Source organism: Natator depressus, chromosome 1, assembly GCF_965152275.1.
Source record: "Natator depressus isolate rNatDep1 chromosome 1, rNatDep2.hap1, whole genome shotgun sequence".
Lineage (NCBI taxonomy): Eukaryota > Metazoa > Chordata > Testudines > Cheloniidae > Natator > Natator depressus.
In genome coordinates this window covers 227,085,994-227,098,412 of record NC_134234.1, presented here as the reverse complement: position 1 = coordinate 227,098,412, position 12,419 = coordinate 227,085,994, and the positions used below count along the sequence as shown (strand labels likewise).

Below are 12,419 nucleotides of genomic sequence, written 5' to 3'. Positions count from 1 at the left end.
TGTGGCTGATGTGATTAGGCCCTATGATGGCGTCCCCTGAATAGATATGTGGACATAGTTGGCAACAGGCTTTGTTGCAAGGATAGGTTCCTGGGTTGGTGGTTCTGTTGTGTGGTTGCTGGTGAGTATTTGCTTCAGGTTGGGGGGCTGTCTGTAAGCAAGGACTGGCCTGTCTCCCAAGATCTGTGAGTGATGGGTTATCCTTCAGGATAGGTTGTAGATCCTTGATGATGCGCTGGAGAGGTTTTAGTTGGGGGCTGAAGGGGATGGCTAGTGGCGTTCTGTTTTCTTTGTTGGGCCTCTCCTGTAGCAGGTAACTTCTGGGTACTCCTCTGGCTCTGTCAATCTGTTTCTTCACTTCAGCAGGTGGGTATTGTAGTTGTAAGAACGCTTGAGAGAGATCTTGTAGGTGTTTGTCTCTGTCTAAGGGATTGGAGCAAATGCAGTTGTATCGTAGAGCTTGGCTGCAGACAATGGATCGTGTGGTGTGGTCTGGATGAATGCATGTAGGTAGGCACAGCGGTCAGTAGGTTTCTGGTGTAGGGTGGTGTTTATGTGACCATTGCTTATTAGCACAGTAGTGTCCAGGAAGTGGATCTCTTGTGTGGACTGGTCCAGGCTGAGGTTGATGGTGGGATGGAAATTGTTGAAATCAGGGTGGAATTCCTCAAGGGCTTCTTTTCCATGGGTCCAGATGACAAAGATGTCATCAATGTAGCGCAAGTAGAGTAGGGGCATTAGGGGACGAGAGCTGAGGAAGCGTTGTTCTAAGTCAGTCATAAAAATGTTGGCATACTGTGGGGCCATGCGGGTACCCATAGCAGTGCTGCTGATTTGAAGGTATATATTGTCCCCAAAATGTGAAATAAATAGTTATGGGTGAGGACAAAGTCAAAGGTCAGCCACCAGGTTTGCCGTGACATTATCGGGGATACTGTTCTTGACAGCTTGTAGTCCATCTTTGTGTGGAATGTTGGTGTAGAGGGCTTCTACATCCATAGTGGTTAGGATGGTGTTTTCAGGAAGATCATTGATGGATTGTAGTTTCCTCAGGAAGTCAGTGGTGTCTCGAAGATAGCTAGGAGTGTTGGTAGCGTAGGGCCTGAGGAGAGAGTCTACATAGCCAGACAATCCTGCTGTCAGTATGCCAATACCTGAGATGATGGGGCATCCAGGATTTCCAGATTTATGGATCTTGGGTAGCAGGCAGAATAGCCCTGCTTGGGTTCTAGGGGTGTGTCTGTGCAGATTTGTTCTTGTACTTTTTTCAGGGAGTTGCTTGAGCAGATGGTGTAGTTTTTTTTGGTAACCCTCAGTGGGATCAGAGGGTAATGGCTTGTAGAATGTGGTGTTGGAGAGCTGCCTAGCAGCCTCTTGTTCATATTCCAACCTATTCATGACGACGACAGCACCTCCTTTGTCAGCCTTTTTGATTATGATGTCAGAGTTGTTTCTGAGGCTGTGGATGGCATTGTGTTCTGCACGGCTGAGGTTATGGGGCACGTGATGCTGCTTTTCCACAATTTCAGCCCGTACATGTCGGCGGAAGCACTCTATGTAGAAGTCCAGTCTGTTGTTTCGACCTTCAGGAGGAGTCCACCCAGAATCCTTCTTTTTGTAGTGTTGGTAGGAAGGTCTCTATGGATTAGTATGCTGTTCAGAGGTGTGTTGGAAATATTCCTTGAGTCGGAGATGTTGAAAATAGGATTCTAGGTTACCACAGAACTGTATCATGTTTGTGGGGGTAGGGGGGCAGAAGGAGAGGCCCTGAGATAGCCCAGCAGAAGCGTCTGTCCTAAGAGTATAGCTGGATAGATTAACAATATTGCTGGGTGGGTTAAGGGAACCACTGTTGTGGCCCCTTGTGGCATGTTGTAGTTTAGTGTCCTTTTTCTTTTGTAGGGAAGCAAAGCGTGTGTTGTAAATGGCTTGTCTAATTTTGGTAAAGTCCAGCCACGAGAAAGTTTGTGTGGAGGGTTGGTTTTTTTGAGAGTATCCAGTTTTGAGAGCTCATTCTTAATCTTTCCCATTTGCTGTATAGAATGTTGATCAGGCGGTTCCGCAGTTTCTTTGAGTGTGTGTGGCACAAGCTGTCAGCATAATCTATATGGTATGTAGATTGTAATGGACTTTTTACCTTCAGTCCTTTTGGTATGATGTCCACCTGTTTGCATTTGGAAAGGAAGATGATGTCTGTCTGTATCTGTATGAGTTTTTTTCATTAAGTTGATGGATTTCCACTCCATAAGGCTAAATTCAGTGCCTTGCATAAGGACAGGTTTCAGAGTAGCAGCTGTGATAGTCTGTATCCGCAAAAAGACAAGGAGTGCTTGTGGCACCTTCGAGACTAACAAATTTATTTGAGCATCAGCTTTCGTGAGCTACAGCTCACTTCATTGGATGCATGCAATGGAAAATACAGTGGGAAGATTTTATATACACAGAGAACATGAAATAATGGGTGTTACCATACACACTGTAACGAGAGTGATCAGGTAAGGTGAGCTATTACCAGGAGGAGAGAGAAAAAAAAAACAAACAAACAACCAAAACCAAAAACCTTTTGTTGTGGTAATCAAGGTGGGCCATTTCCAGCAGTTGACAAGAACGTGTGAGGAACACTAGGGGGAAAATAAACACGAGGAAATAGTTTTCCTTTGTGTAATGACGCATCCACTCCCAGTCTTTATTCAAGCTTAATTTAATGGTGTCCAGTTTGCAAATTAATTCCAATTCAGCAGTCTCTCGGAGTCTGTTTTTGAAGTTTTTTTTGTTGAAGAATTGCCACTTTTAGGTCTGTAATTGAGTGACCAGAGAGATTGAATGGTTTTTGAATGTTATAATTCTTGACGTCTGATTTGTGTCCATTTATTCTTTTACGTAGAGACTGTCCAGTTTGGGTTTCTAGGTTGTATGTTCCCAGTTGCAGAGCTTTGTTGAGATACAAACCTCTCATTACTCCACATTGGCTGTACTTCCACCTCTTCTGGAAGTAGAGATCTAAAAAGGCAGGGAAGCAGTTGTCTGAAGCGCATATGCTCCCAGGTCTACAACAACTGCACTGCCTTTTCACAGCAAGCCCAAACCAAGCCAATCTCATTTCGGAGGCACTGCCCACTGCCAATCACCAAGACAAAAACAAGCCACACACTTCAATGACAAAGCTACAGGCTACTTAATTTAAATGAATGGGCAATTACATACACAAAGAAGCCAATGCTAAAGCAGAAGCTTCCCCCCTCCAAAGCCCCCAAACAAGCAACAGGCTACTTAAAGAAATAAATAGGCAACAGAATTAAATATATGCTTTGCTGGGGGGCTGCCTTGGCAAGTTTAGGCTGCTTCCCCACCTTAGAGATCCTACATTCCCTCTTCCCCTCCCTATCCAGGGAAAGGGGAGGTGATAGCTCAAGACAGGCAGCAAAAGCCCCCATGCTCCTATCGAGGCGTTTTAAGCAGCCAAGCAATTTAGGAAACCTCTCTAGACTTCATTGCCTTATCAGGTCCATTGGAGAGAAAGGCTGCTGCTTCTGCAGCGTAAGTCAGCATGGGGGAAATATAGCCTTTGAGATCCTATATTTAGAGACCTGCGCGATACAAAATTTGCATCCATATTCAATCCACGAGCTGCAAAAATGGCCCACAGATATCCACATTTGCAGCTATCCACAGATATAAAATGGATATCCGTGGATTTGCAGGGCTCTAATGATGAAACTGCTGTTAAGGCAACTGTAACTAATCATGGACAACTGTCTGCTATTCATAACAGAACAGAGACCACCAACTAGCTATCCAGTAGTCTCTGCTCCCCAGTTTGTAAATACTGATTTCTGATCATGCCCTCCTGCATTCTAAAGAGAGACAACAGTGATCCTTGCAACCTGTAACACCCAGAGCTTTGGGACACAGTGCTACCTCGCTGCCTCAGCAAGAGTGAGCTGTGTGTCACCTCCCTGCCACACCAGTCTTCCTCACTAGAAAATTCCTCCAGACTACCAGTCTTAACCTTTCCTAGGTTCACAGTAACAGTCACTGAATTCCAGCTCCCGAGCTCCACAGAGATGTGTCTCTGCTGTGCATAGCCCCATCACTGCACATTCCCAGAAGATATGAAGTTTGTTGCTCCTTTAAAGACTCAATACACTTCAGCTCATTAATTTAATTGGGGGTTGACAAACACTTATTTCAATCACAGTATTGAATTAGTTTATATTAAAAGTTAGACAAGCTTATTAAACAAGAAGTCATAGGTTTCAGTGATACCAAGTATAAGGAGTTAAGACAGAAAGGGTTACAAACAAGTAAAAATGCTTTTTCCAATAGCTAAGACCTACATTAATAAGTTACAGTCTTTGTTCGAGGTAGTTTCTTCACCATCTTCCTTTTCAAGCAACAGCTGACTAGCTCTTAGCCAGGATCCTCACACAGTCCAAGGGGCTGGCTTTCCTGGTCTCCTCGGGTGAAGGATAACGTAAGGATTTGTTCCCCTCTGCGTACAGTCCAGTAAACCTTTGAAATGCATCCCAAGATGAAGTTGCCTGTCCCTGCTGGGTGTGGGCACCATGCGGTCTGGTGTAGACTTCATGCTGTCTCCCCCACCCCCCACTGATGATTTTTACAATGCAATGGTTTCTTTCTGCAATCTTTGATACAGATGAATAGCACACCGAATTTGGCCACACCCTGGCGCGAGATGTTAGGATTTCTCCAAAAAAAGGGAAGAGGTTATTTATCAACTCCTCCTGACATCCCTGGTTTAAACATCTTTTGGTCACAGACTTTAAAGTGTAATATCCGTGACTATATATAATTCCACACATATAGCATTCTCACATACATTTCACAGTGATGTTACTGACCAGTGGGTTATTAAAGGATACCTCACAAGGCTTATATTGTCCAGATATCATTCAAGTAGTGTGTAAGGTATGAATACAGGGGTGTCTAGGATCACCCAATCAAACCATTTGTGAGGCTCATTTTACAAGATGCAGATAGTTCATCTTTCTGAGAATTAAATTTTTCAGTAAAGAATAATTATGGGAAGGCAGTTAAACCAACAAGTTTCAGAACAAGTGACACATACTCAATCACTTCAGGAGTGAAGGTTATTCAAATAAGGAGATTTGGCATAAATCCGAAGACTAGAACCTACCTATTGGGATTTGCTGCTTGTAGCCCATTCTCATTCGTTACGATAACTTTGTAACAGAGTTCGTTTCCAGGATTTGGTTTCTTTTTCAATTCGCCTTCAATTTCTTCATTATCATCTTCTTCCTCCTCCACCTCCTCTACTTGCATTATTCCAAAAAACTCACCAGCATCAAACACCTAAGAATGAAAGCACCATATAACCAGAAGCATTCAGTTGAAGTGGTAGCACTACAATCTATCCTGGAGTTACCTGACATACATAGTCCAACGTTTAGAGGTTCTGGCTAGTCAAGTTTGGCCTGTGATTCAATAAACATTTTGCGTTTGGAAAAGAAGAGGTGGAAAGTCTATAGCACAACTTATTCTTTCCCACTTTGGGGGAGCTGGGGGCGGTTATTAAAAAGATTCCTTCATTTACATTGGCCTGGTCTACACTACAAAGTTAGGTCAACGTAAGCAGCTTTGCGTCAACATAACTGTGCATGCCTCCCACCGATGTAACTGCCCCATTACAGTAACACCATCTCTCCAACCAGCATTGAGCCATGGTCGATGTACTTGTGCTGCACTGACCTCAGGATAGACACTTCATTACTTATGTCAGCCCTCTAGCAGCTGTCCCACAATGCAAGCGCTGAGTGTTCCAGTTACGGTTGTGAACGCCACTGCCCAAGGAGTCATGGAAATCAGAAGACTGCACTCCCCTTTAAAGACCCTTGCCTTTTCCTCGATTGTCCAGCTTGACGACCACAACTAGCAGATCTCCATTGTTGTGTGCAACTGCCCAGCTGACTGTGCCAGCTCCATGTTCCCAATGCACTCCAGCGTGGAGCAGACAGGAGATATTGGATCTCCTGGGTCTGTGGGGAGAAGAGGCTGTGCAAACAGCTACTGACCAGCATGGACATCTATGAGCAGATTGCACAGGGGAATGCAGGAGAAAGGGGTATGACAGGCACGAGCAGCAGTGCCACATGAAAGCAAAGGAATTGCACCAGGTGTATCAGAAGGCCAGGAAGGCCAACAGTCAATCTGATGCTGAGCTGCAGACCAGCTGCTTTTACAAAGAGCTGTATGCCATATTTTGTGGAGACCCCACTACCATCCGACAGACCACTCCAGGAAGCCCAGGTCACAGGCCCCTGGTGTGAACAATGAGCACAAGGAGGAGGATGGGGGACATGCAACTGGGTGATCCAGCTAGGTCATGAACCAGGATCTGTTTGAGACTCCACTGCAGTCTAGTCAAGCATCAGCGAGCCCACTCCAGAGGAAGGAACCTCGGATAAGCGTGTAAATTTATTTCCCATTAAAGTGATGGCAATCCCAACTTGACAGGACACAGCTATCGACTTACATTAATTTTCTCGTACCAGAAGAGGAAGTGATACAACAAAGAGAGGTAGCACAGTTATCTGCTTTTCATTCCCTGTAGAGATGGGCAGGAGGGTGGGGGGACACCATGGGGAGCAGTTTGTTTATATCCCTTGAATCCTCCTGAGATATCTTGATGCAATTTTCATGGATGCACACTGCTAAACCTCCCCCAAAGGTTTCTAGGGAGGGCTGCCTTATTTCTTCCTCCACAGCAGGACACTTTCTGTATACGATAACTTCAGTCAGCGATAACTTCAGCAGGCACCATTGCAGTACGAAGGCTAGCAGCACATGGGCCCGGGTGGCTTTGGGACATCAGCAGCAGCTGTACTCTCTTGTGCCTTTGTTTCCCTCTGGAGAGGGACATCAGCTAAAATCACCCCCACTGTGGAAAAGGGTGCCAATATTCAGTGCTATTGCCCTAGACTTATAGTTTCATACAACCGAGAAATTCCCTCATTTCCCTCACCCTTGGTGGGCTGTACTCACCATGGCTGGAGCTGTGAGGGTGCCATACACAAGCACTCCAAAGCAGACATGTCAATGAGCATGTCTTGTTTAAAACTTTGTGGGAGCCAAGGAAGGGAGTTCTGAATCTTAAGTTTTGCTTTCCATAGCATTCCACTGACAATGTTTTATCTGCAGCTGCTGCCATTGCGGCCTTGAGGGTCTTTCCCTTCACACCCATGGAACGCCTGAGCCAGATAAGGAGGAGAATGAAGAGGCTTCAGGATGACATGTTCAATGAGATACTGCAAGACAGTGCTGCATCAGACTGTTAGCACAGGACCTGGAGGATGAACCTAACCTCCAGATAGCCTGGAGAAAGGAAGAAAGGAGACAGGAGAAAGGCCTGGGGGTCCCAGCAGGAAAAGGAGAGGGAGATGCACCAGGACACAAATGGGCTTCAGCAGCAGCGAACATGGATGCTACGAACTCTTCTGGACCTACAGGTTCAACAATCATGGGCTTGCCTCCCTTTGCAGTAAATGGTGAACTCCATTACGGCACCTCCTTACACCTACCCTCAATACTCCACCTGGCATCAGGAGTCATATCCCTACCTCTACCACTCCCACTCCAGCCTGGGGAGCATTAAGGACCATCACAGCTTCACATACAGCAACCATGGCTCTCACAGGTCAGTGTATGTGTAGGTAAAATGGACATGAAAGTTCTTTCCCCTTCTTAAAGTCTGTTCCATTAAGTTTTTTTTTTTTTTTTTTTGCTTTTAAGTTGCACAGATTTTTCTTTGTACTGGTTTTATTGCTGTGATGGTCTGTATCCATGTATTCAGCCCATGCATACTATTATGATAATCTTTGTACAAGTATGCCTTTGAGGTATCATTTGAAAACTCATAACTCACTGGTCAATACTGTCCTGTTAAAATGTGTGGGGCAACATTGTAAGTTATCAGATTCCACTGTATCGTGTTACTAAGACATATACTGAGTCTGGGGAGTGGCCAAACCAATTCTTCAGAGACAAAAGACAAGCTGATGCCTCAGCCAGGCATAAGCAAGTCAAATGGACCAATACATGCTTAAGGGGGCATTCACTGGCAAGAAAAGGGACATAGATTTAAAAAAAAAAAAAAAACTCTATATATTAAAAAGAAAGAGCTTGGTGTTCTCGTCCACATGGACGTTTTATCTCTTGAACCTCAGCTGGAGATGCTTCTCGAACAAGGGACAAAACTGTAAGAATGGAGGACAGACGCCCCAAGTCATTCCTTCCTTTCTCTCTACCTACAGCATCCATGAGACCTGAAGAACAAAGGCAGCAGCATTGCACTGGGGGAGGGATCCTGACTGAAAGAAGTTCAACCAGTAGAGCTGCTGAAACACAGAGAGAGACTTGGCTTTGAATTTATTCTAGTTTGTTAAGTGAGGCATTAGTTGAGTTTTATTTTTCGTGTAACCAATTCTGACTTTTATGCCTCATTATTAGGTACAAAAGGATAGAGTTTTTTTAAATGAATACAAGTAAACTTGTTTGATCTAAACCAATGTGTCTGAATTGAAGTGTTTGGGAAACTCCATCTGGAATAACATGATTTGTGCATCTCATTTTCCATTAATAAAATAATGGACTTTATATGAGCTTGTATTGTCCAGGATAGAGCTGGGCAGTACAAGACATACATTTCTGGGGAAAGTCTGGGACTGGGACTTTGCTCTGCAGTGTAATTCAAGAGCAGCTGGCTACAGCACTCACACACTATAACTGGGAGTAACTTACATGCTGGAGGCTGTGTGTGCAGACCAGAAGTGGAAGTTCTCATAGCAAAGCAGTGCAAGAGGCACCCCGGGTTAGAGAGCTGAGGAGACATAGCTGTTCAACAGTCCAGACTGTACCCTGGGTATGCCAGTTACTGAATAAAATTATATTTTTTAAAATAAATACTTCTTTATTAGTTTACAATATATGCTGCAGAGTGCCTAGCAGTTCTGAAAGAACACTTGTTACAGTGTAACAACTCATACAATCAGGGACAGTAAAATAATCATAAGTGTACAGCAAACACTGCAAAATTAATAGGTGGACAGACAGTGTTATATTCCCAGATATACACCAAGCACCACACAACTCTTAACAGGCCCCCAAGCAGCCAGGCCAGGTTGAGCACAGTATGCCACAATGCATTACTGTGGTTCACTGTTAAAGTTCTCTTTCAATGCCTCCCTGGTCTACGTAGATCTGCATCGAGCTTTTCTAATAGCTTTTGCGTCAACCTGTTCAAACTCAGCAGACACCTGCTCCACCTCCGCCCTCCACACCGGCAGCAATTTTTCCGCCTTTGCTTCACAGATATTATGCAGGACACAGCAGGGGACTACAACCATTGGGATGTTTCTCCCCACTGAGATCTAATCTTGTGAGTATATAAACATCAGCATCCCATCGATCTACCAAAAGCGCATTCAACTGTCATTCTGCACCTGCTGAGCAGGTAGCTGAATCTTTCTTTGGCGCTGTCGAGGTGGCCAGTATATGGCCTCACGAGCCATGGGAAGGCTCCGCTACAGACTAGGGACCGAATGGCTAGGCAGCAGTTCTGCGGAAAAGGACCTAGGGGTGACAGTGGACGAGAAGCTGGATATGAGTCAACAGTGTGCCCTTGTTGCCAAGAAGGCCAATGGCATTTTGGGATGTATAAGTAGGGGCATAGCCAGCAGATCGAGGGATGTGATCGTTCCCCTCTATTCGACACTGGTGAGGCCTCATCTGGAGTACTGTGTCCAGTTTTGGGCCCCACACTACAAGAAGGATGTGGATAAATTGGAGAGAGTCCAGCGAAGGGCAACAAAAATGATTAGGGGTCTAGAGCACATGACTTATGAGGAGAGGCTGAGGGAGCTGGGATTGTTTAGTCTGCAGAAGAGAAGAATGAGGGGGGATTTGATAGCTGCTTTCAACTACCTGAAAGGGGGTTCCAAAGAGGATGGCTCTAGACTGTTCTCAATGGTAGCAGATGACAGAACGAGGAGTAATGGTCTCAAGTTGCAATGGGGGAGGTTTAGATTGGATATTAGGAAAAACTTTTTCACTAAGAGGGTGGTGAAACACTGGAATGCGTTACCTAGGGAGGTGGTAGAATCTCCTTCCTTAGAGGTTTTTAAGGTCAGGCTTGACAAAGCCCTGGCTGGGATGATTTAACTGGGAATTGGTCCTGCTTCGAGCAGGGGGTTGGACTAGATGACCTTCTGGGGTCCCTTCCAACCCTGATATTCTATGATTCTATGATTCTATGATTCTAAGGCTGGGTCTCCCAGGATCATTACTGGCATTTGATCACCACCAATGGTAATCTGCTGGTTGGGAAAGAAAGCCCCTGCTTGAAGCTTTCTGAACAGTCCTGTGTTCTTAAAGAGGCGAGCGTCACCCACCTTCTCTTACCAGCCCACATTGATGTCAGTGAAGTGTGCCCAGTAATCCATCAATGCCTCCATAACCACAGAAAAGTAGCCCCTTCTGTTGATGTACTTTGTAGCAAGGTCATCTGGGACCAAAATAGAGATGTGTACCATCTATTGCCCCACCACACTTCAGAACCCCACTTCTGCAAATCCATCCACTCGGGCCTGCATATTGCGAGAATCACATCTCTAGACAGCGGGAGACGATTAATAGCCCTGCACAACTCCATGACAATGCCCCCCCCCAGTGAATTTTTCAACTTCAAAATGATTTCCCACTGACTGGGAGCAATCTGGCATTGCAAGTTTCCACAGTGCTATCGCCACTCACTTCTCCACTGTGAGCGCGTCTCTCATTTTGATGTCCCTGCACCAGAAGGCCGGGGTGAGCTCGGCACACAGCTCCAGGAACGTGGCCTTGCACATCTGAAAGTTCTGCAGCTACTGCTCGTCCTCCCAAGCCTGCAGCACAATGCGATCCCTCCAGTCAGTGCTCGTTTCTTGGGCCCAGAAGCAGAGCTCCACCATCTGCAACTTCTCCATGACCACCACCAGCCACCTTGAATTGGTTCTTACTGTGTTCCACGCTGATTTGGTTCTTCTTGGCTCAGCAAATACAGCAGGATTGTGCATCCTGTGCTTGAAAAGCTTACGAGAAGAGTGCAAAGCCGTGCAGGCTCCGTGCCTCTGTCAGAGATGGTGGCCAACGAGGAGGGCTGCATACGTTCATCGGATTTTTTTTTTAAAAAAGGTGCAAAAGTTATGGAATATAAATGACAGTATGGGATGGAGGCAGCTGCGTGCTTAGAAGTTGACCCCTGGCTCCCAGTCATGGCTGCGCTACTCGTTTGTCCCACCATGCATTGCCAAAACTTCCCAAAAGACAGTGCATTGTACAATGGCAGGTTGGACAGTGGGATATCTACCCATGGTGCACTGCACTGTGCATTGATGCAAGCACTCTTGAGGATTATGCACAACACCGACAAAAGGAGCCAAGTGCATGCACACGCAAGCACTACATTAACTGCTCTGACTTTAAGCCAAAGTAACTTGCGTTGACCAAAGTTTTTAGTGTGGACATGGCCAGAGACAGGAAGTTTTTGTTCCACAGTCATTAGTAGTTCTGTCCCTTTGTTTACCCATGTCACAGAAACTCTTTTTAGAAGCTGAAAATACAGGGCCAAATTCACTTGTGGTTTAACTTCACTAAACCCAACAGATTTAAATCTGGCAAGAACCTAGCCTTAAACTGTTTGGGTATAGGATACAAGACCAATCAATGCAATTTGTTCCCTAGGCTCTTGATTGTGTTGATGCATATTAGGGATCCTGATTTAGTCCAAGAGGAAATCTGCCTTTACAATCAGCTCTCAAGCGGTAAGAAAGTTTTCAGCTTGGCTTCTTTTTACAAGTTATATTAAAGAAAAATGCATTTTACATTGTAGGCTAACGATGAAATGCACAAGTTTACTCACCCTTGGGCATTCAGAATGATTTCATGCAGTGCTGCTAGTTAATTTCTATGCACTTACCTCTATTACTATCGTCAGAGTTTCTCTGGGATTTGTTTTCAATCCTTCCTATCACAGCTGCAGGATCATGATCTAGAGTCTAGACTAATTACATAGGTTACGAGATAAGTCTTAGCTGATGTGAACTTGTATGTCTGTTGCACAACCATGAAATGTCTCAAATATATCTGCTTTTATAGTTTCCAAGTCCAACATATACTTTTAAAAAGAAAAAACATAAGAGATTTCAAATCGGACAGAAGCTTAGTACAAAAGCTGCTACTTCTCTAAGCCACTTAGGTCCACAATATGACCAGACAGGATCAGGCAGATCGTTAGTTCTCTCCACATTGTTTAAGAAGGCATTAGAATTACTTGCACAAAGCTAATCTGATTGAGAAAAAAAAAAATGTGGAAAAAACTGAAGAATTATTGGTTTAACATGTCA

General features: G+C 44.8%; 1 protein-coding gene across 1 annotated transcript in view; it reads right to left on the bottom strand.

Moving 5' to 3' along the window:
• Nucleotides 1-12,419, bottom strand: part of TTLL12 (tubulin tyrosine ligase like 12) — a 58,189-nt gene that overhangs the window by 35,787 nt on the left and 9,983 nt on the right. Inside the window, exon 2 of the mRNA XM_074936823.1 lies at nucleotides 5,159-5,334. Within this exon, the coding sequence (XP_074792924.1) occupies nucleotides 5,159-5,334 (176 nt within the window). The remainder of the gene's footprint in view (nucleotides 1-5,158; nucleotides 5,335-12,419) is intronic.